Source organism: Choloepus didactylus, chromosome 1 (genome assembly GCF_015220235.1).
Source record: "Choloepus didactylus isolate mChoDid1 chromosome 1, mChoDid1.pri, whole genome shotgun sequence".
In the NCBI taxonomy this organism is placed as follows: Eukaryota; Metazoa; Chordata; class Mammalia; order Pilosa; family Megalonychidae; genus Choloepus; species Choloepus didactylus.
The window spans coordinates 2,177,157-2,200,695 of NC_051307.1; the positions used below are offsets into that span (position 1 = coordinate 2,177,157).

The window sequence follows — 23,539 nt, forward strand, 5'->3', positions numbered from 1 at the left end:
TTGGATTTAATCCTATCAGTTGAAGGCTTCTAAGGGAGAAGACAGAGGACCTTCACTTCTTCAGCCAGCCAGCCTGTCCTGGGGAGTTCACGGAAGACCTTCATCAGACTTGCCATCTCGTGGACTGCCCTATGGAATTTGGACTTGTGCATCCCCACAGTTGTGTGAGACACTTTTATAAAATATCATATTTACAGATATCTCCTGTTGGTTCTGTTTCCCTAGAGAACCCTAACTAACACATCCAACAACTGTTTCTTCAAGGCAAACTAGGTTTCTTCTATCATGCACCTCAAAATACATCCAGCCTGTATCCATTACCAAATTCCAAAACCACTTTCAGCTTTGTAGGTATTTATTACAGGAATGTCCCCATTCCCCACACCAAAATCTGAATTCATTTCTTATGGCTGTTTAAACAAAATACCACAAACAGTTTGCATAAAACAACAGAAACTGATTCTCTCAAAATTCTGGAGGCTAGAAGTTTGAAATCAAGGTGTCACCAGGGCCACGTTCCTCCCAAGGCTCAAAGAGAGAATTTTTTCTCATCTCTCGCAGCTTCTGGTGGCCCCAGGTGTTCCTTGGCTTGCAATAGTTTAGCTCCACTCTCTGCCTCCATCTTCACTTGGTCTTCTCTGCATGTGTGTGACTTCCCCTCTTATAAGGACAGAAGCCATTGATTTAGGGCCCACCTTAAGGCATGTTGACTAATTTCACCTGCAAACACTTTATTTCCAATAAGGTCACATTGTGAGATTCCAGTTGGCTTGAATTTTTGCAGAGCACCATTCATTCTACTCCATAGCCTTATTCTAGGGAATTTTATAACATCATAAAATTAAATATATTCACTGAATGCGTAGCTCTCCTACCCTCCATGGGTGGCTGAGGATTGGAGAGACTCAATGTGTTTGTATGTTTGATGACGGAGGTGAGATTGCTAAATGGAACTTGAGGTTTCAGCCTAGAGACTGTAGGCTCTGTTTAGCTTCAGATTTGAATGTGACAGGCCTTGTCTCAATCTGGAGGGTTCAGTTAGAGATCGACTTATGATCCCATTGCAGCTGCCCCTTCCACTCCACCCTGCTGGGCAGCCCCTATTCCTTCACCTCTACATACTGGTGACCCAGTTACTGTGCTCTGAAAGCAAAGGACGGGTTTACATCACAGCCCTGCAAAAGGTGCCCTTCATCTTTGCCTGACCTGTCCATAGCCTCCAGCAGCTCTGTGACTGGTGTGTTCTCCTGTCCACCACCCTGGGCAGGTGCCACTGTTTATTGCTTGGCTTACCCTCACTGCCCCTGAACCTCTTTCTTCCTCTCTCTTGCATGTGCTCGCCTCGACATTCATCTTCACTTCCTATGTGAAGAAATTGCACCCACTCTTTATGTGATCTCATTTCCAGCCATGTTCTTGGGGCCATACCTCCTTCATCTAAAATACACACCCACGGATATGTCTAAGAAGGTGCAATTCAACTCCTAGAGAAATTCTGGTGTCACTTGAAATATCACCCTTCTCCCTGTTTCATTTATATCTTTGTTGTGTAAAAATTCCACCCCAACATATAGTGGATTAAAAAAAACAAGCCATCCTTCATTTTGTTCACAAGCCCACAGTCTGGCTGTGCTGGTGGAGGCCTCATTTCTGCTCCCTGTGGCATCTGCTGGGCTTGAGGATCTGCCTCCAATGTGGCACCCATACATGGCTGGCGGGTTGGGGTGGACGTCAGTTGGGATCTGCCCTAGCCCTGGAGCTGAGGCTTTGGTTCCTGCGTGTGGGCCAAGCCATGAAGGTTGGGCTTCCTTCCAGCATGGCGGCTGGGTTCTAAGGATGAGTGTGCACAGAGCTCGGTGGGGGCTGCACTGCCTTTTCTAGCGTGTCCTCAGCTGTCGGGCAGTGTCACTTCTGCCTCATTCTGTTCATTAAAGGACAGTCACTGGTCATATTGGAGGGCAAGGAATCGGACTCCATCTCTTGAAGGGAAGAGGGTTGAAACACTTGCAGCCATGGGTGAAAAGCACCCCATCTTCCTGACCCCCACTACAAAGCCTGGGACCTTTAGTTAGGAGGACTCTGGGGAGTTACGTTGCTGTTTCCCTGCGAGACTCGAGATTTCAATGCCCGCACTGACAGAGCTGTGGAGTGAGGACCCCACGGAGGAGACCCGGGGCAGGGAGTGCAACAGGTGGGAGCGGTGACAGGTGCTGGCTAGGGGCGAGGCAGCTTCCTGCAATCTTATCAGGTGGGAGGGTGGGGGGGCGCCACCTTCACCACCGTCCCCTTGGCTCTCACAAAGTGACAGGAGGAGTAAAGATGTAAGGACCAAGGAGTGGGGAGGCCAGATGGGATGACATGGAGCCTGTTTCCAGGAGACAGAGCCCCAGCCATGGATGAGGGTGCCTGCTTCAGCCTACGGCACAGACAGGGGCACCAGTGGGAAGGGGCTTGGTGCCCAGGATACAGGGGTCCCTGGCTCTCTTCCCCTGACTTAATCAATCTGTTCTCCTACTGTAGCTTTTATTATTTTGCTGCTGTGTTCTGGTCATTAGTGAGTAGTGTGTTTTTCAAAACACACTGCCTCTCTGTTTTTGTCTCTTTGATCCTAGGTTCAGAATATTCCCACAGTCCTCGTATTGCCGTCCTAGGCTCTAGGATTGCAAACATTTGCTTCCCTCCCTCAACCATGGTGATAGCTCACTCTCTGGATTACACAGAATCCATTATTTTGTATGGGGTCATTAATAAAATTGACTACTCTCCTATGGCTGAAGTCCACTCTGGATCTCAGAGGCTAAAGCCAAGGTCACGACTCGTAGGGCAAACAGACCCAGAGTTGATTTAGGCTGCGTGATGGGAGTGACCCTTAAGGTCTTTTATAAAAAGCCACATGAGTCCATGAGTCCAGCATTTTCACACTTTCCTCCTTTAGCACCTAACACAGTTTAAAACCAAACTTAAAGGCCAGGGAACATGAGGCATCTGCATTTGACTGTGTGCTCATATATAAGTAATTACTGAAAAAACTAGTTTTTAAAGTCGGTTGTCTTATTAATCAATTATGAGAAGATGGAAAAACACACTCTTTTATATTTACTCACTTCTTTACCATTTCCAGTCCTCTTCATTCCTTCCTATAAATTTAGTTTCATTTCTATTCAATCTACAATGTCCTTTAACATTTCTTAGAGTGTACTTCTGCTGGTGAAGAATTTGCTTCAGGTTATCAGAAAATGTCTTCACTTCATCCTCATATTCAGAGGATTTTTGTTAGAAATTGAAGTATGTATTGACAACTTTTGTCTTTCAGCATTTAAAAGATGTTGTCCCATTGTCTCTGGCCTCCGTGTTTCTGATGGAAGGCAGTGGTAATTATGATCATTGTGCCTTTAGATGTTAAGAGACCTTTTCACTTACTGCTCTTTATTTTTAGTTTGCCCAACTTTGACTAGTATATGCTCAGATATGGTTTTCTTTATATTTATCCTCCTTAGGGTTTGCTGACTATCTTGATGATGTAAGTTGATACTTAAACAAAAAATCTACTTTGGGAAAATGTTGTGCACTATTTAGTCAAACATTTTTATGCTTTCACATCATTCCTTTCTTCTGAGGCTGAAATTCCTTGAATGTGTGACTGTTTGACATTGTCGCCCAAACTTTTTCATTTCTCTTAACTCTTCTTTCTATCTGTTCTCCAGACTGCAAAATTTCTATTGCTGTGTCTTTAGAGTCACTGTTTCTTCTGAAATCTTCAATCTGTTGTTAGGCCAAATGGTGTTCTGGATTTTTAAAAAAATTTAGCTATTGTACTTATCAATTCCATACTTCTATTTTTCATGGCTTCCGCTTTTCTGGTGAGGTTCCCTATTTATTCATTCATTAAGATAATACTTTATATTAATTCTTTGAGCATATTTCTAATAAGTGTTTCAACTCACTGGTTTCCAAGTACAACATCTGGACATATCAAATCGAATTTGTATTGTCTGAACATCCTCCCTACTCTTGACTTTGTATCACATTTCCTGAATTTTCCCACATCTAGTAATTTTTTGTTATATATTAGAAATTGTGCATAATGCATATTAGAGTCTCTGAATTCTATTATGTTCTTCTGATTTTAATTTTTTTTCTATCAGGCAGTTATTGGCTGATCACCTTGAACTTGTTTGCACAGACGTTGTTCAACACTTTTACAAGGGCAGATCTGTGGAAAATACAAGGCGTTTTCTTAACTCTACAACTCAGTGGAACTAGGAATGTGTTCAGACAATAAGACTGTATTGTCTCCTGGTTTCAGAGGCTAGCAGTCTACCTTTCGCCCTGAGGTTGTGGTGTTCTGTTGCTAGCACATGCAATCCCTGGTGGTCCTTGGCCTCCATCTCTGCCTCCTGTCACATCACAGTCGCTCTCTTTTCTTGTGTCTGCTCTTCTGCTTTCTTCCTCTGGTTTTCTTCATATAAGACCCACAGTAATACACATTAAGACCCAGACTGTATTCACTTTGGCCACTTTAAAGTGGGATCTTAGAAGATCTTATTCAGAAATGAGTCTATGTAGTAAATGATAGTCCCTCTTCAAAAGGTCCTACTTAAAAATGAGTCAACAACTTCAGCAGTTTGGATTAAGATTAAAAACATGATTTTGGTTTTAGTACATGGTAGCACAAACTGTCTACCATGTAGGTCATCAGGTGGGTTGGATTATGCTCTGTTAGAGTAGGGTCTTGAGTAGTCATGACTCCTAAGATGCAGACTTTACTCAGTCTCACCTGGGTGCCACTGGTCATCCACCCTCAACCTTGTAGGAGCTTCTCTCTGGTAAGCTTCTGGTGGTCTCCTCCTGATTCTGTAGGTGCTTGAACCGCCCCAAATACTGATCCCTTCCTCCCCAGCAGAGCAGGACCGTCATGTTCTGATCAGAAACCTGCCCAGTGCATTGCCTTTGGGAAGGGAAAATATGTCAGAGAGATGGATGAATCTGGAGCTCACCTTCTGAGCGTCCCTGTTCTTAGGAACTACTGTCTTGTGCTGTGTGACGACCACTGCTTGCAATAGATGTCTCATACTTTACTTTGAGATGTGTCATTGATGGGTGGGCTGGGCTAGCCCCAGTCATTCTGTCAAGTCTCCCAGTGTTATTTTTCCCTCCATATTCTCCTCTTGTGTGTTCCTAATGTTTCCTGGTCCATGCAGCAGAGTTGCTGTTCCAGGAGGTTTCTTGACATGGTTGTGGAGGGGCTGCGTGAGACCTGGGGTATTTTGCTAAAGGATGGGCTTACTTGAAGAAGAAAACTCAGGAGCGTGAATAAAGAGTTCATCCCTCAGAAACCAGGTCACGCACATGAGTGTCTGTGGTGTGTGTGTGTGTCATGCACTGGCTGCCTGTCCCACACTCTGAGTTGTGTGTCTGTCAGGTGGGAAACTTGCCTACTATAACGTCTCAGATCTAGTGCTGTGTCTTTCACTTGGCAGCCTGTTCCAGGAGTTTTTCCATAAACACCACTATACTCTCAAAACTTCCTCGCTTTCATGGGTAAAGGTAAAAAAGTTACCTTGAATTGTATATAATAATGATAAGGATGGTTATCCAAAGGTGAATCCAGGTTTCATAGCGAAGGGCATTGGGCAGGGTAGACAGGGAGCTGGAGAAGTGCATCTTGCCTCTTCCATTCTGGCTCCATGTGCTGTGGGGTGGGAGGCAGCAGTCCCGGGGGCAGAGGGTGAGGTGGCCCCAGACAGGAGTGGCCCAGTCCCTTCATCCTGTGTGGCTGTAGCAGGTGTTGCAGAGCCCCACTGCCAAGCTCATGCTGCTCCCACCAAGCCCCCGGTGATGTTTGTTGACCCTGGCAGCCTCCACGAGTGTGCTGGTCTCACACGTGCGTGCAGCACTCTGCTGAGCACGCCCAGAGGGCAGCCTGGCCTTTGGAAACTTCTCAACTTGTGTGTCCTGCTATGACTCCCCCCAAAATGCTCCACTTAGCTGAGGGACCCCCAATTTACTTAGACACATGCCTTGCCAACCTCTGTCCCTGCCTCGGGTAGACTGCGTCCACATCCAGGAGCTCTGTCTGCTTATTGCCTCTTGGTTCTGCAAGTCTAAGGCTTCTCAGGAAAGGACTCATTGTCCCCAGCCAGAAGTTCTCCACGGTCTGCACTATCCACGTAGAGAAACCCACTCCCCACCTCCCACGGGAGCCTCCAGCTCTTGGTCTCCAGCTCTAAGCAACCAGGGAGCTCAAAGAAGACTCGTCCCCTCAGTTCTCCCTCACGTCCACCTGGGGGTCTTCCTGGCAGGTGTGACGGATGCACGGCATTTTGTTAGTTTGAGCATCACTGTCACGCAGACGGGAAAATCTGAGATCCACATGTCTGGAATCACATAGCAGTAACTGGTGAAATTTGAAGGAATGAGGAAGAATCCAAACAAAGCCAAGAAAACAGATAGGCAGTTTTCCAAGGGTAACAAGAACTTTGAGAAGATGCAGTTAGTCATGAAGCTAAGGGCCAAACGAACAACAGAAAAACTATCAACAGAAAATAAAGTTCTGGGAGAGAGCCCAGGGTAAGCAAAACAAGGAAAACAACAGTTGTGCTTCTGTGTTGTCACTGGCCCGGGTATAAATACCGCAGTTGAGATGGAGCCTCCAGACCAGCCCCGTCCTCCTCCTTACACACACCCCAGCCACCCTCGCCCACCATGTGCAACACCAGCTGCTCCGCTGTCTGCCAGCCGGCCTGCTCCGGGTCCCCATGCTGCCCACCCCTGCGTTGCGGGGTCCCCTGCTGCCGCCCGGCCTCCTGCGTGGCTCTGCTGTGCCGGCCCGTGTGCGGCGTGGGCGCCTCCTGCCAGTCGGCCTGCGGGGCCACCAGCTGCTGCCCCTGTGGCTGCCAGTCCCCGTGCTGCCCTGTGACCTGTGGCCAGACCTCTTCCTGCAGCCCGGGCTGCTGCGTGCCCAGCCCCTGCCAGGCGGCCTGCTGTGTGCCTGTGTGCTGCAAGCCCACTGTGTGCGTGCCCGTGTGCTGCAAGCCCGCTGTGTGCGAGCCCGTGTGCTGCAAGCCCGCTGTGTGTGTGCCTGTGTGCTGCAAGCCTGCTGTGTGCGTGGCCCCCTCCTGCCAGTCCTCCTGCTGCTGCCAGCCCTCCTGCCCTGCCCTCCTCTGCAGTCCTGTCTGCTGCAGCACCCCTGCCTCGTGCTGACCTCCTTGCCCCAATCCAGCCAACTCAGTGCAAATGGGTCCATATGTGAAGTCCTTGGAATGAGTTCCTGGTGGGTCTCCAGATTCTACACCTGGGGCAGATGAAAACCACGTTCCCAGAACCCACTTACTCTGGGTGGAGAATGTGGCACAATGATCTGGGCTCTGTCCTGGCCCCGTGTTTGCCCTCTGGGAATTCCTGGTTTCCTGGGGCTCTTCTCTGACTCCAGCAGGACACGAAAGCCCCATGTCAGCCAAATAAATCATGCTTTCCCCGTGCAGCTCCTGGCTTGTTTCTTTCTTTCTTATTTCCATGTGTTCTGGATGTGTATTCTTGTGGTTGTGAATGAAGCTGCAGGCCAACTCCCTTCTCAGTGATTCCCTTCCACAGAGGCTGATCAAAAGAGGGGCTCCTTGGTGCAGGGAGTGGTCCCGAGTGTCCAGATCCTGTCCTGGCTCCTGGGACTCCGTGGGCTCAGGTGCATGTGGGCTCAGGTGTGTGGGGGCTCTGGCGATGTCTGGGGTTCCTGTCTCCTCTCCTGCAGTACTTGGGTCTTGTTCCCTCCTCCGTGGGTTCCCACCCCAGAGCGAATCAGCACATGTTGACGTCATCTCGCCTTCCAGCACGAGGCGTGGACTTTTCCTTTATGTCAGGGGCTCTCAATTTCCCACATCCAGGAGGATTCAATTCTGGGGGCAGCTGCTGACCCTTTCAGACCTCAGGTTTAGACACCTGGGTTAGATCATCCAGGGCTCATGGTGCCCTCCCACCACTGCTCCACATGTGACCCTTTTTATTGAGTGATTGATGATGAGCGGACTATTTGTACAAATAACAGACCCCGAGAACAAAGCATCTAACATATGGGCTGTGTAACGCTATCCGCAATTAGCCCTAAATTCTTGGGGTAACTACTGTCTGGAATTGTGTCATCCTCATTCTGCTGCATTTTATAAAATAGATTTAAGTCACATTTCATTAATTCCTGAAAAGCATATTTTCTAATTTGTTTCCAATTTTAAACTTGTTGCGGAGCCCAGGAGAGTCATGGTTTTAATCCAATCCTGTTGGATGGAACCTTTTGATTGAGTGTTTCATGGAAATCTGACTCACCCACCTCTGAGTGAGACCTTGCATTTAATTATTTCCATGGAGATCTGACCCCCCCATTTTGGTGTCAGGTCTTAATTGGATCACTGGAGTTCTTTAGGAGAGCTCATGGAGAGAAGGAGCTGAGAAGCTGGGAGAGACATTTTGGAGAGAAGCTAGTTTGTAATTCAGAACTTGCCCCTGGGAGAGGCTGAGAGCCCACACAGATGCTCGGAGACACTGGGAGATGCACAGAGAAGGAGGTCTGGAGATGCTAAGCTAAGAGGAAACCAGAGTTTGCCCCAGAGAAGCTAAGTGAGGACCCCAGATACTTAGAGAGAAATGTCCCAGGAGAACCAAGCAGCGAGCTGGGAGAATCTAAGAGAGACAGAAGCCCAGAGACATTTTGGAAAAGCCATTTTGAAACCAGAGCCCGGGAGCAGAGGATGAGCAGAGGCCAGCCCGTGTCTTCCCAGGTGACAGAGGTGTTCCAGACACCATCAGCCTTTCTTCAGCGAGGGTGTCCTCTTGTTGATGCCTTAGTTTGGACACTTTTATTGTCTTAGAACTGTAAATTTGTAACCTAATGTTTTAGTTTGCTAATGCTACCGGAATGCAAAACACCAGAAATGGATTGGCTTTTATAAAGGGGTTTATTTGGTTTCACAGTTACAGTCTTAAGACCGTAAAGTGTCCAAGGTAACACATCAGCAATTGGGTACCTTCACTGGAGGATGGCCAATGGCATCCAGAAAAGCTCTGTTAGCTGGGACGGCACGTGGCTGGCGTCTGCTCCAAATTCTGGTTCCAAAATGGCTTTCTCCCAGGACTTTCCTCTCTAGGCCACAGCTCCCCTTCAAAATGTCACTCTCAGTTGCTCTTGGGGTGCATGTCCTCTCTTAGCTTCTCGGGAGCAAGAGTCTGCTTTCAACAGCTGTCTTCAAACTGTCTCTCATCTGCAGCTCCTCTCTCAGCTTTCTGTGCATTCTTCAAACTGTCCGTCTTGGCTGTAGCCAGCTCGCTCCTTCTGTCTGAGCTTATATAGTGCTCCAGTAATCCAATTCAGACCCACCATGAATGGGTGGGGCAACACCTCCATGGAAATTATCCAACCAAAGGTCTTGTCCACAGTTGACTGAATTATATCTGCATGGAAACACCCAAAGGATTCCAAAATCTAATCAGCACTAATATGTCTGTCCACACAAGATTGCATCAAAGATAATGGTGTTTTGGGGGACATAATACATCGAATCACCACAACTAATAAACCTCCTTTATTAAAGCCAATCCATTCCTGGTATTTTGCATAAAGGCAGCTCTAGCAAACCTGAACAACTATTGTCTGGAATTCTGTGATCATTGTTCTATTTTATAAAATAGGTTTAAGTCACATTTCAGTAATTCCTAAAAAGCATATTTTCTAATTTGATTGTTTCCAATTTTATTGAAGGGCTGTTATCCTGAAAGTGACCTACTGTAACTTACTTTTTTACTCCATGTAATGTTGCTAAGACTCCCCCACATTTTGTGTGGGTGCAGCACATCGGTTTTGGCTGTGCTCCACTCTGTGAGCATTTCCCGTTATGTGTTCTCCTGAGATGGGCAGGGCGTTGTGTCCAAGGGTTTGCTGTAACAGACACTGCTGACACGGACACTCCCGAGCCCACCTGCTGTGTCTCTCTGCAGGGGTATCTCTTGGCGGTGGGGTTACTGAGGCACAGGGTGTGGGGATGTCCTTCTCTGCAGGGGAAATCCCTCAGAGGTGATGAAGGATGGCCAGCGGTGTCTGGAAAAACCTCTGTTAGCTGGGAAGGCACATGGCTGGCATCTGCTCCAGAGTTCTGGTTTCAAAATGGCTTTCTCCCAGGATGTTTCTCTCTAGGCATCAGCCTCTCTCCAAAATGTCACTCTCAGTTTGTCCTCTCTTAGCTTCTCTGGAGCAAAAGTCTGCTTTCAAAGGCTGTCTCTAAAACAACACTGTAAACTGCAGCTCCTCTCTCAGCAACTGCGCGTTCTTGAAAGTGTCCCTCTTGGCTGTAGCAAGCTCGCTCCTGTCTGAGCTTCTACAGTGCTCCAGTAAACTAATCAAGGCCCACGCTGAATGGGCGGGGCCACACCTCCATGGAAATAATCTAATCAGAGTTATCACCCACAGTTGGGTGGGGCACATCTCCACGGAAACACTCAAAGAATTACGATCTAATTAACACTGATATGTCTGCCCTCACAGACATAATACGGGGGACATAATACATGCAAACCGGCCCAGGATGTATTAAAACAGCAGACATTTGTTTCTCACTGTTCTGTGTTCTTGATTTCAATATCTGGGTGTCGGCAGAGCCACACTCCCTCTGAGGTTTACGGGGAAGACCCTCCCTTGTCTCCCAGCGCCTGTTGGCCCCGGGGCTGCTAGGCTTGTGCAAGCAGAATCTGATCACTTCCACCACTGCCACGTGGCTGCTTCGGGGCGTGTCCTCTCCTCTCCTTATCATGTGGTAACACCCAGCCTCTAAAGAGCAACCTACTCTTAACTTAGTCTTAAATTATCTAACGCAAGGACTGTATTTCCTAATGCAAAAGACTGTATTTACTAGTAACTTCTAATTCTGAGGTTCTGAATGGGCACAAATTTTGGAAGACACTATTTATCTGACTATGGACCACCCTATTGTGCCCCCAAATTCATCTCCATCCCACATCCCATCCCAACACACCAAAGACTTAACTATTTGCAGCCTTAACTCTAATTTTAAAATCTCTTCTAACTTTAAAATATCATCTAAATATCATCAACTAAAAAAATTCCAAATAGCATCAGCTAAGTCAAGTGTGGGTGTCGTCTGAGTATGACCCATCCTGGGGAAATATCCCCCTTCATCTCTGGACCTGTGAAAAGAGAAAACATGTTATCTCCTCCTATAATAAAGTGCAGGAGAGGTGTTGGATAATTTCCATTTCAGAGGTGAGAAAATGGAAGGAATAAAGGGGTTGCTGTTCTATAGCAAGTTTACACCACAGCCGGGAGAATCCCACCAGGCTTCAGGGTCTGAGCTCCATCCTCTGTGCGGAGATGCCCTCCTGGGGGCCTTGTCTCCACACCTGGGCCCTTGGCTCTGCCCTCTGACCCTTGTTGGCCGGGCTGGTCCCACCAGTCTGGCTCTGAGCCTGGATCATTCTTTTCCGTTCCCTCCTGTCACTGACCTTCTGACAAGGCTGGAATGTGTCTGCGGATGTAATGCTCAAACATGCCAGTCTCCTGAGCCATTCAGGGAGGGCCCCGCCACGGGACAGACAGTCCTCCCAGGTCCCTCCTGGGTGACCCCATCTCTGTCGCTCTTTCTGAGGAGCGGGTTGGATCCGTGATTCCCACACCTGAGCTCTTCAACCAAAGGTGCTCCAGCCACATCTGGCGTTTTCTCGGAGCACATGTTTCACTTTTCTTTGGTATCTGGATTGTCCAGAATTTACCAAATCGTCACTGCTGGGTCCTTTCGATGGGCAGTTATATCCGCAATTCATCTCTTTCCTTTACAATTTTTATAAGCAATAAGGGAAAACCATGGTTTCTTGGAAATTTCCCCATGTAAATATCCAAGTTCATCGCTTATGAGTTCTGCTTTCCACCCAAGATAGAAAGTAAATTTTCTGGCTCTTTATATTCCCTCAATTTTCCGACAACATGTCCCTCATTTCCATCGGAGACCTCACCAGAGGCACCTTTCACCTTTATATTCACACCAACAGGCTTTTCATGGTGAACTGAGGTTTTTCTGTGATTCACCTCAAACTCTTTCCACCTTCTTCTCATTACCCATTTCCAAAGCCACTTCCACATTTTACGGTATTTTTTTCAGCAGAATCTCACTCCCTGGAGCAAAATCCATATTACACTTCAAGGCGCTGTAACAAGATACCAGAGCCTGGGCCGTTGAAACGACGGCAGCTCCTTCCCTCAGGGGCGTGGCGGCTGGAACTCTGGAGCCGAGTGTCAGCAGGACGCCGCGTCCTCCGGGGTCAAGGGGGGAGTCTGTCCTTGTCGCTCCAGCTCCTGGTGGGCCCGGCTCTCCCCGGCTCGTGGCCGCGCATCGAGGGTTTCCTCCTGTCCCCCCTTGGCCGTCCTCTCCCCCGGGACGCGTCGTCTCCTCTAGTTACAAGGACCCAGTCACTGGGGTCAGAGCCCAGGCGAGCCCAGGTGACCTCGTGTTAACTGTGCACACGTTCAAAACCCTCTTTCCAAAGAGTCACAGTCTGAGGTCCAGGTGGTCCTGGATTTTGGGGTTTGTGCTAAACCCACTACCTAGATTTATTCCAGGCTCTACGTCCCAAAGTTAAATCTTTTAACTGAAAGTATAGCACGTCCTCATCCCCAGGGATGGCTGACTGTCGGAGGGAACCACTGTGTTTGTGCATTTTGCATTTCAGGGGAGAATGCCCAATGCTTAAGGCGTTTTCTGGGTGTTAGCGTAGAAGCTGTTGTTGGCTTTAGCTGCGGCTTGAACGTGATTATGAGAGACCCGGTTGTTCTGGGTCTTAGTGAGCGGGGCCCGAGGGGCTTGGGTTGTATTCACACCGGAGGGAAGAGCAGGCTTTGGACATCGGGGAGTTTGAAAACAGAAGTGCGGGAACCCTATTACCAGTGGTCGGGGTGGGTGAGGGTGGAGGTGAGTCTGTAAACACGGCCCATCCTCAGTTGTTGTGGGCGAGGTGCAGTCCGGGTTCAGTTCTATCCCACGGCACTGGCCGACCGTCCCTGCACCAGCTGCTGTGCCAACCCCCGTGACAGGACGGGAGTGGGGAGCAGAGGCAGTGGGGGTGGGGGTGGCCTGGTCCCTTGGGGGCCCTTCTCCTCCCTCCCAGAGTGACCTCGGGCAGGTGCCTCCAGGAGCTGGTGTTCGGTTTCCTTCCCTGTCACCTGGGCCAGCGAACGTCCAGGTCCCAGCCATCAGGGACTGACACACAGGTCCAGAGCAGGTGCGGTTACCTGGTTCCTGGATGACAGTTCTCACCCCAGGATACACACGCAGGTGCTGGTCGGGCCAGGCTGCCAACAGATTGATGCAAATCATGTATTGTGGACCATTTTCTTGCGTCCAATGTTTCCTTTGTAAGGATTATGCAAAGTGTGCATAACAATTCTCACCACCTGCTGCTGAAATAAGGGGAAACTCATCGCTTTTATCAAAGCAGGCATTTGTTCACTGACAATTCCACACATCAGTGGAGATGGTCCTGCGTGTGGGGACTTCACAGTCGTACGTCTTCTCCCCACCTTGATTGTTCCAGTTTGCTAAAGCTGCTGTTACGCAAAATACCAGAAATGGATTGGCTTTTCTAAAGGGGGTTTATTAGGTTACAAAGTTACAGTTCTAAGACCATAAAAGTGTCCAAACTAAGGCATCAATAAGAGGATTCCTTCACTGAAGAAAAGCCAATGGCATCTAGACCACCTCTGTCATCTGAGAAGGCACATGGCTGGCATCTGCTAGTCCTTTGCTCCCAGGTTTTTGTTTCAAAATGGCTTTCTCCAAAATGTCTCTGGGCTTCTGTCTTCGCTCCTCTCTCTCAGTTCCTGTGCATCTTTGCTTGTTCTCCCAAGACGTTTTGATCTAAGCATCTGGGGGTCCTCTCTTAGTTTCTCTGGGTGAACTCTGGGCTTCGTCTTTTAGCTCAGCATCTCCAAATGTCCTTCTGTCTGCATCTCCAAGCATCTGTGTCTATGTTGGCCCCTGAGATCTCTTAAGGACTCCGGTGAACTAATCAAGACCCACCCTGAATGGGCGGGTTCAAACTCCATGGAAATAATCTGATCAAAAGATCCTACCCATAATTGGGTGGGTCACATCTCGATGGAAATAACCCAATCAAAGGATCTCACCCACAATAGGTCTGCCCCCATGGATTGCATTAAAGAACATGGCTTCTTATGGGGTACATAACAGATTCAAGCCAGCACACTGACATTGTTCCTTTTGTCTTCACTGCCCAGTTGGTGGTGACAGGCATTGCCCCATTGAATGGGGGCTGAGAAAGGACACTGAAGGGGTTCAGGTATGAGTTCATTTTATGTGGCCAATTGAACTACTAAAATAAACGTAAACTAATATAGCCTCATCAAAAGTCCTATTTACAATGGGTTCACACTCACAGGAAAGGATCAGGATCAAGAACGTGTTTTCTGGAGTATGTTATTCAACCAACACACTGAACAATACATTGTAGAACAGCCAGTTGTCTTCTAAATCAATAACACCAAGGAATAAATGAGTCTTTTATATGTACTTCTTTACCATGACCGGTGCTCTTCATTCATTCCCATAGATTCCGTGTCAATTCTATTCATTTGTAGGACAACATTTAGCATTTCTCATAGTGTACATCTGCTGGTGAAGAATTATCTCATTTTCTGGAAATGTCTTCATTTCATCCCCAATGATTTTTTTTTGTTAGATGTTGAATTCTGGGTTGACAGTTTTTGTCATTCAGCATTTAAAGATCTTGCCCCATTTTCTTTTATGCATTACATTGTTTCTGAAAAGAAATCAGTGATGATTAACTTTTTCCTTTGTATGTAAAGTGTCTTTTTTCTCTCAATGCTTTCAAGTTTTATTTTTTTTAAATTTCATTTTCAACACTTTACCTGTTATGTGCTCTGGTAGGGTTTTCTTTATATTTACGCTGCTTGGGGGTTGCTGAGTTTCCTGGATCTGGAAGTTAGTATTTTTGAAGTAAATCAAGTTGGGAAATTTCAGTCCAGCATTTCTTCACAATTTTTTATGCTTGAATAGCATTTTCTTCTCCTTCTGAGGTTGAAAATGCATTGCATGTATGTTAGCCTGTTTTATATTGTTTCACAGGCTCTTTTCATTTTTTAAAATACTTCTCTCTCTCTCCTTCAGATTGCATAATTTCTATTGATGTGTCTCCAAATTCACTGATTCTTCTTCCATCTTCAGTGTGCTCTTAGGCAAACCAAGCATATATCTATATCTATATCTATATCTATACCTATATCTATATCATCTGTGTATCTATATCTATATTTAATTTTAGCTACTGTACTCTTCAGTTCTAGCATTTCCATTTTTATAGTTTTCATTTTTCATGTGAGACTCATCTCTTTATTCATTAATATAATATTTTCCTTTAATTCTTTGAAGATATTTTAATTGCTGATTTAAAATCATTAAGGCTCTGGTGTTTATCTGGTCTCATTACTATTTTTTTAAATTTCAATTTTATTGAGATATATTCACAAACCATACAGTATGTGCAATGCACAATCAATTGATCACCGTACCATTATATAGTTGTGCATCCATCACTACAATAAATTTTTGAACATTTTCATTACCACAACTAAAGAATAAGAATAAAAAGTAAAAAAGAATATACAAAACATCCCACCCCCCCATCCCTCCCTATTACTTATTTACTTTTTGTCCTAATTTTTCTACTCATCTGCCCATACACTGGATAATGGAAGTGTGAGTCACAAGGTTTTCATAATCACATGGTCACTCACTGTAAACTATATAGTTATACAGTCATCTTCAAGAATCAAGGCTACTGGGTTGCAGTTCAACAGTTACATGTATTTCCTTCTAGCTATTCCAATACACTAAAAACTAAAATGGAATATCTATATAATGCATAAGAATAACCTCCAGAATGTCCTCTCAACTCCTTTTGAAATTTGTCAGCCACTGAAACTTTATTTTCTCTTTTCTCTTCCCCCTTTTGGTCAAGAATTCTTTCTCAATCCCTTGATGCTGGGTACAGACTCTACCCCAGGAGTCATGTCCCATGTCACCAGGGTTATTTATATCCATGGGAGTCATGTCCCACGTAGGGGGGAGGGCAGTGAGTTTACCTGCTGAGTTGGCTTAGAGAGAGAGGCCACATCTGAGCAACAAAAGAGGTTCTCTGGGGATGACTCTTAGGCACAATTGTAAGTGTGCTTAGCCTCTCCTTTACAGTAACAAACTTCATATGGGCTTTGCAAGTACATTTTTATTCTCTGCCCAAATTACTCTGGGAGGTATTGTGGCTTTACACCAACCTGTACAAGCTAACCAGATCTCAATCCCTATTCAAAGATCCATGTAATTATGGTGTTTGAATAAACTCAGCATACAAGTTCAGTTATATAGGGTGCTACACAAAATATATAGTTTGCACCAACTAAACATCTTTTCCTTTGGTCTCACACAGAATTTGAAGTTTCAAAGCACCATTCCCAGTATAATCACATAATTATGTATTCACCACCACAATCTATATGAGGACATTTCTATTTCTTCTGCAAAGAAATAGGAACAGGAGAAAAAAGAAAAAGGAAAATAAAATGATAACTAAAAAAATAAAATAAAATAGAATAGAATAAAGAGTTCAGACAACACCACCAATGCCAAGAGTCCCATACCTTGCCATTATATCCCCCTCTTATAGACATTTAGTTTTGGTAAATTGCCTGTGTTGCAACTGAGGGAAGCATATTGTAAGTTACTGTTAACTATAGACTCTGGTTTGCATTGATTGTGTATTTTCCCCAATACCATTTGTTCTGGTTTGCTAATGCTGCCAGAATGCAAAGTACCAGAAATGGATTGGCTTTTATAAAGAAGCTTTTTTTGGTCACACAGTTACAGTCTTAAGGCCATAAAGTGTCCAAGGTAAGACATCTACAATCATGTACCTTCACTAGAGAAAGGCCATTGGCATCTAGAAAACCTCTGTCAGCTGGTAAGGCACGTGGCTGGCATCTGCTTGCTCCCAGGTTGTGTTTCAAAATGGTGTTCTCCAAAATGTCACTGTGTCAGCTTCTTGGGGCAACCTCTGGGCTAGCACCTCCAAGGCATCAGCAAAACTCGGCTTTCAACGGCCATCTTCAAAATGTCTCTGTAAGTTGCAGCAAGCTCCTTCTGTCTGAGCTCTTATATAGTGTTCTAGTAAAGTAATCAAGGCCCATGCTGAATGGGTGGGGCTGCACCGCCATGGAAATTATCTAATCAGAGTCATCGCCTACAGTTGGGTGGGTCCCATCTCCATGGAAACAACCTAATCCAAAGGTTCCAACCTAATCAACACTAATACATCTGCCCCCACAAGATTGAATCAAAGAACATGGCTTTTCCTGGGGGACATAATATAGCCAAACCGACACCATCCCATTTTCAACGCCTTTCAAAGTTGACATTCATTTGTTCTCCCTCATGTAGAAACATTCTTATATTTGTACATTTAATCACAATCATTGACCATACTAGGTTTCACTAAGATAAACAGTTCCAGTCTTTATCTTTCATCTTTCCTTCTGGTGTTATACTTACTCCTAACCTCCTCTTTCAACCATATTCACAGTCATCTTTTTTCAGTGTACTTACAATATTGTGCCACCATCACATATTTATGCATTCATCACCACAATCTATCTGAGGACAGCACCAGTATTGTGCTATCCATTTCTGGATCTATACAATCAATCCTCTTGCACATTCTATACTCCTTCAGTATCAAATGCCCATTCTTTACCGTTTTTCTATCTCCTGATATCTTCATTTCTACACTCTTCTCCAAACCTCTCTCTCCTGTCTTATCCTATCTGTCTGTAGCACTCTCTTTAGTGTTTCTTGTAGAGGAGTTCTCCTGTCCACAAACTCTCCCAGTGTCTGTTTATCTGTAAATATTTTTAACTCTCCCTCATTTTTGAAGGACAGTTTTGCTGGATATAGGATTCTTGGTTGACAGTTTTTCTCTTTCAGTATCTTGAATATATCACACCACTGCCTTCTTGCCTCCTTGGTTTTTACTGAGAGATCCACACTTAGTCTTATTGATCTTCCCTTGTATGTGATGGATCACTTTTGTCTTGCTGCTTTCAGAATTCTCTTTGTCTTTGACATTTGTCAATATGATTAATAAGTGTCTTGGGGTAAGTCTATTTGTATCAATTCTGTTTGGGGTATGCTGCACGTTTTGGACCTATGATTTTATGTCCTTTATAAGAGTTGGGAGATTTTCATTGATTATTTCCTCTATTATTGTTTCTGCCCCTTTATCTTATCTTCTCCATCTGGGACACCTATAACATGTATATTCATGCGCTTCATGTTGTCATTAAGTTCCCTGAGCCCCTGCTCATATTTTTCCATTCTTTTCCCTATCTGTTCTTTTGTGTGTATGATTTCAGATGTTCTGTCCTCTAGTTCAGTAATCCTTCTTTCTCCAAGTCTGCTGTTGTAAGTCTCCATTGTGTTTTTCATCTCTTCTATTTTGCCTTTCATTCTCATAAGTTCTGCCATTTGCTTTTTCAAGCTAATGAGGTCTTCCTTATGGTCACCCAGTGTCTTCTTTATATCATTCATCTCTTTTGTTGCATTTTCTTTCAACTCATTTGTTTGATTTAAAAGATTTGTTTGAACATCTTCAATTAGTTTTTTCAACTCTTGAATCTCAGTTGACATGTTAGTTTGTTCTTTTGACTGGGTCATATCTTCATATTTCCTGGTGTGGCTTGTGATTTTTTGCTATCTAGGCATCTGTTTTTCTTGATTAGTTTATTCTGGTGGTTGTTTTCTCTCGTTCTTCCTTGGGTTTTCTTGTTGGTTTTTCTTTGATCTCTATATTTCTTTGTTTCACTCACTGGCCAGTTGTCAGACTGGCTCTGCCCTCCAGTCTTCCCCCAAATCAGGCACCCGCCGTGGCCTGCCACGGGGATGAGAGGTGGGCACTGGACACCACAACAAGTTCACTGTGTGTGGTAATACAGATCTGATAGCTTCCAGTCGTGCTCTGCTTTCCACCTGCCAGCAAGACATGGATTTGTTCCAGAGCCCTGCTTTGACAGTTGGTCTGTCTGTATTTCTCAGCCAAAACTGGGCTGGGTTTCTATACAGGGCATGCATACCAGCTCCTGTGGTCCTAAGAAAGGGTCTGGGACCCTTGCACTTCCCAGACTGTCCAGCAGATATTGCTATTTGGTAACTTAATTGTCCTCAAAGGCTGCTTTGCCTTCAAGCAGGCTGCATCTACACAGGTGAGCTGAAACTGTGGGATTCCTATACCCTCACTTTGCTGGCCAAAGCCTGGCTTGATGTGAGCCCCGACCTGTGGCAGAGGACTCCCTCAGCAGACCCAGCTCTCCAGCCATCCCCCTGGCAAGGAAACAGCTGCTGGCTGCTGCTTCCCTCAAGGATGGGGAAATGGTTTTCAGACCCAGAGCTGGAAATGCCATCTCTGTCCATGTTTTCTCAATGTCTTCATCACTCACCGACCTGGGCCTTGAGATTTCCTCCCCTTTCCCCCCGGGTCTTCAAATGGTGGGGGTATGTCTCACTGCTGTGAGAGATTTTATAGTCTTTGTCCCTGGTGGGATAGTTCCTGTCTGCTGATGCTGTGTCTTTACCACACTGAGACCAAATGTGGGGGAGGGAGAGAACTGGCTGGTCCGGGACAGAAGGTTCCTACCTGATATTTCTTCTCTTTCTCCAATTCGGCATCTACAGGGTCCTTCTCTAGTCTGTATCCTCCTCCACAGTTTCAAACAATTCAGAATTGTCCTAATTTTTCATTGAATCTCTGGAGAGGAGTTTTCAGTAGGTGTTTACATCACCATGTTGATCCTGTCACCCCTCCAATATTGATCTCATTCCTATTGACTGCGTTCATCCTGCCCAGATTGTGGAAAATATTTTCCTATGTCTTTACAAGTCTAGTTATTTTTTATTTTATTGTAGAAATAGTACATAATGCATTCCAGAGTCTCATGATTCTATTATCTTCTTTGATGATTAAATTTTGTCCTATTATGCAGCCAATTACTGAATGCTGATCTTACACATATGTGGGCTTTGTTTTATATATTGTTAGGGTAGATTTGTGGAAAATACAAGGTGTTTCTAAGCTCTGCAATTTGGGGGGGGGGTAGCATGCAAGTTGTCTTCCCTGCAGATCTTGTCAGGGATTGATTTTGGTCTCTTAGGGTGAGTCTAGGGTAGTTTGCCTCCAGGGAGTGGCACCGACTCCCTATGGTGCCATCTATATGGGGTCTCAGCTGGATGCCAGGGGTCTCCCCTCACAACATTTCTGCAGATGCTCCTTGGTCAGCCTGCTGACCATCCTGAGCTGTGCTTCCTGCTGTCCTCCTCTACGGATCCATAGAGGCCCCTCACATACACTCGTGGGATCCTTTCTATGCCCAGCCACATCCTTTCTGATGCCGCACCCCTCAGATCCCAGGTGCTTCAGCAGTTTCAACCTCTGGTCACTTTTTCCTCAGGGATCAGGATCACTGTGTTCTACCCAGACTTCTCCGTCTGCATTTGGGAAGGTGAACCAAGGCAGAGAGCTGTGCAAATCTGGAGCCCATCTCTGGGATTTCCCACCCTCAGGAATCCCAGTTTTGTGATGCTTGATTATGACCCCCTGCAAACAGATGCCTCAAGAATGTTCTTCAGATGTGTAGCTGATGGGAAGTCTAGCCTCACACCAGTCATTCCATTGAGTTCCCGCTTTTTTTTCTGTTCCCATATTCAACTCTTTTCTGTTCCTAAAGGTTCTTGGTTGAGGCATCAGAGATTGTGGATTCTGGAGGTTTTTGTAGGGTGCTTGGGGGCAGGGAGAGACCTGTTTTGTTATGCTGATGGATGGCCCTCCATATGGGAGAAAACTCAAGAGTACAAAATCAAGCGTTCCCCCTGCACACAAGTGTTTGGCTGGTGCTGGCCACGTGTGTAGTGTGTGTGTGTGTATGTCAGTTAGGTAATCCGCTTAAGGAACATCTTTTAGATATAGTCCTGTGTCTTTAAACTCATTAGCCTCTTTCAGGAGTTATCTTTTTTCCTGGAGACATCATTTGCATTATATCCTCAAAGCATTCTGGCTCTCAGGTGAGAAGGAGAGTTGAAAGAAAAGATATCGTGAATTCTGAAAATGTTATGGAAGAGCATTCAAATGCAAAATCCAAATTTATATTTAAAAGCATAAGGGAGGGCAGAGAGGCATGTGGGCATTATGCTGTGAAGCTTTTTCCTTTTGGCTTTAAGGGGTTGTAGAAAGAAAGCCAAAAGCCCCAGGAAGGAGAGGAAGAGGTGGCTCCAGACACAAGTGGCAATGTTCTCTCCATCTGTCCGGTACAATAGGTGTCACGAAGACCCACTGCCAAGCTCAGACGGCTCCTCACCCCAAACCCAAGTAACACAGGCTGCCATGGGTAGATTCCAAGAGTGTGTGTTCTCACACAGGCGTGCAGCTCTCTGTGGAGCAAGCCCCGAGGTCGGCCTGGCCCAGGGAACCTTCAATCCCCAGTCTCTCCTGCTCTGGCTCCCTTGCTCGACCCAGGGGCCCCAGACTCCAGGGCTCCTCTTGGCCCAACCCCTTTCCATGCCTTTGGTTGACCCGTGTCCCCATCTGGGAGGCTGGCCTCTTATCTTGTTTCTCTATTTTGAGCCTTTCTGAAGGCAAGGATCAATGTCACCCCCAAAGACATTCTCCATGATGCACACCTTCAATCCCCATGATTCCCACAGACAAACCCACTCCCCGTCCTTCCGTGGGAGACTGCCAGCTCCCAAACCCCAGCTCTAAGTGCCTGGGAACTCCAAGAAGAGCTAACCATCCTCTGTTCTGCCCCGTCTGCTGGGGAGTCCTCCTGGGACAAGGTGGGAGGGTACCATTTTGAGATTTTTTTTAAGGATAATTGTCACAGAGAGGGAAAATCTGGAGATCGAAGGCTGTGGAATCACATAAAGGTAATCAGGTAAAATTTCAAGGAATGAGGAAGAATCTAGAAGAAGCCTGTAAAACAGACTAAGTTTCCAAGTGTAACAAGAGTTTCAAGAAGATGCAATTAGTTGTGAAGCTAAGGGCCAAACAATAAATAGAAAAATTCACAACTGATAAATAATATTATGAGGCACAGGCAAGAAGAAGCAAATACACAAACAACAGTTGTGCTTCTCTGCTTCCGGGATGTCTGCAGGCTGGGTATAAAGGTCACCCAGAGGAGGGAGCCCCCAGACCAGCCCCGTCCTCCTCCTTACACACACCCCAGCCACCCTCGCCCACCATGTGCCACACCAGCTGCTCCGCTGTCTGCCAGCCAGCCTGCTCCGGGTCCCCGTGCTGCCCAGCCCTGGGCTACGGGGTCCCCTGCTGCCGCCCGGCCTCCTGCGTGGCTCTGCTGTGCCGGCCCGTGTGCGACGTAGTCGCCTCCTGCCAGTCGGCCTGCGGGGCCACCAGCTGCTCCCCCTGTGGCTGCCAGTCCCCGTGCTGCCCTGTGACCTGTGGCCAGACCTCTTCCTGCAGCCCGGGCTGCTGCGTGCCCAGCCCCTGCCAGGCGGCCTGCTGTGTGCCCGTGTGCTGCAAGCCTGCCGTGTGTGTGGCCCCCTCCTGCCAGTCCTCTTGCTGCTGCCAGCCCTCCTGCCCCGCCCTCCTCTGCAGTCCTGTCTGCTGTGGCTCTGCCTGCTACTGACCACCTGGCTGAAATCCAGCTGACCCTGTGTGGACAAGTCCACTCTTGAATGCCCTCCCGTACTGAGTCCCTGGTGGGCCTTCTGTTTCTGCATGTGAGCAGATGAGAAGATTGCTTAGACTCCTCTGAACTCTAGGATGAGAAAGTGGTAGAAAGAGCTGGATCCCTTCCTGACCCTGAGCAACCCCTCTGGAGGTCCTGGTCCCAGGGGCCCTTCCCTGATTCCAGTGGGGGAACCAACCCCCATGTCAGCCCAATAAATCATGCTTCCCCATGCAGTGTTCTGCTTTTTGCTGTATTTCCATTTTCTGAGTATCTATCCTGGTGATTATCAAGTGAATCAAGGATTCAGCACATCTTTTTCACAGTGGCTACTTGGAAGGGGTTAGTCCCCTGGGGGAGAGAGTGGCTGCAGCTGCCAAGTCTCGTCACTGCCCTCCCAGCACTCCTTGGCTTTAGATGCATGTGGACACGTGTTGTGTCTTGGGGTCCATTTCCCACCTGTCTTCATATTATAGCTCTATCTTCTGTCCCCTCTGCTGAGGATTCCAGAGTCCAGACTGTGTATGCACTGTAGGGGAGGATAACATGCCCACAGTATGGAGGACTGGGTTTTCCGTGCTGTCAGATGCTGTCTGCCCTGTGTCAGGGAGAATTCAATCCCATGGGCACCTGTTGACTCCTTAAGGCCTCAGGTTTATGCAACTAGATTAGATCTCATCCAGCACTTACAATGCGCTCCCATCACTGGCCATGGATGACCCCATTTTT

At 46.5% G+C, this 23,539-nt stretch overlaps 3 protein-coding genes across 4 annotated transcripts in view; all 3 read left to right on the plus strand.

Moving 5' to 3' along the window:
• Window positions 1–23,539, plus strand: part of TSPEAR (thrombospondin type laminin G domain and EAR repeats) — a 319,882-nt gene that overhangs the window by 67,926 nt on the left and 228,417 nt on the right. The gene's annotated exons all lie outside the window — the stretch shown is intronic.
• LOC119529771 (keratin-associated protein 12-1-like) lies at window positions 6,706–7,203 on the plus strand. 2 transcript variants are annotated; one of them, XM_037830467.1, is made up of 3 exons: window positions 6,706–6,857; window positions 6,945–7,011; window positions 7,096–7,203. In XM_037830467.1, the coding sequence occupies exons 1-3, from the start codon at window positions 6,706–6,708 to the stop codon at window positions 7,201–7,203; spliced, it is 327 nt and encodes a 108-aa protein (XP_037686395.1). The 2 variants fall into 2 exon arrangements, with proteins under 2 accessions (XP_037686395.1, XP_037686401.1); XM_037830473.1 differs by having other exon boundaries at window positions 6,706–6,737; window positions 6,945–7,203.
• Window positions 22,364–22,768, plus strand: LOC119509628 (keratin-associated protein 12-4-like). Its single transcript, XM_037803597.1, has 2 exons — window positions 22,364–22,501; window positions 22,589–22,768. The coding sequence occupies exons 1-2, from the start codon at window positions 22,364–22,366 to the stop codon at window positions 22,766–22,768; spliced, it is 318 nt and encodes a 105-aa protein (XP_037659525.1).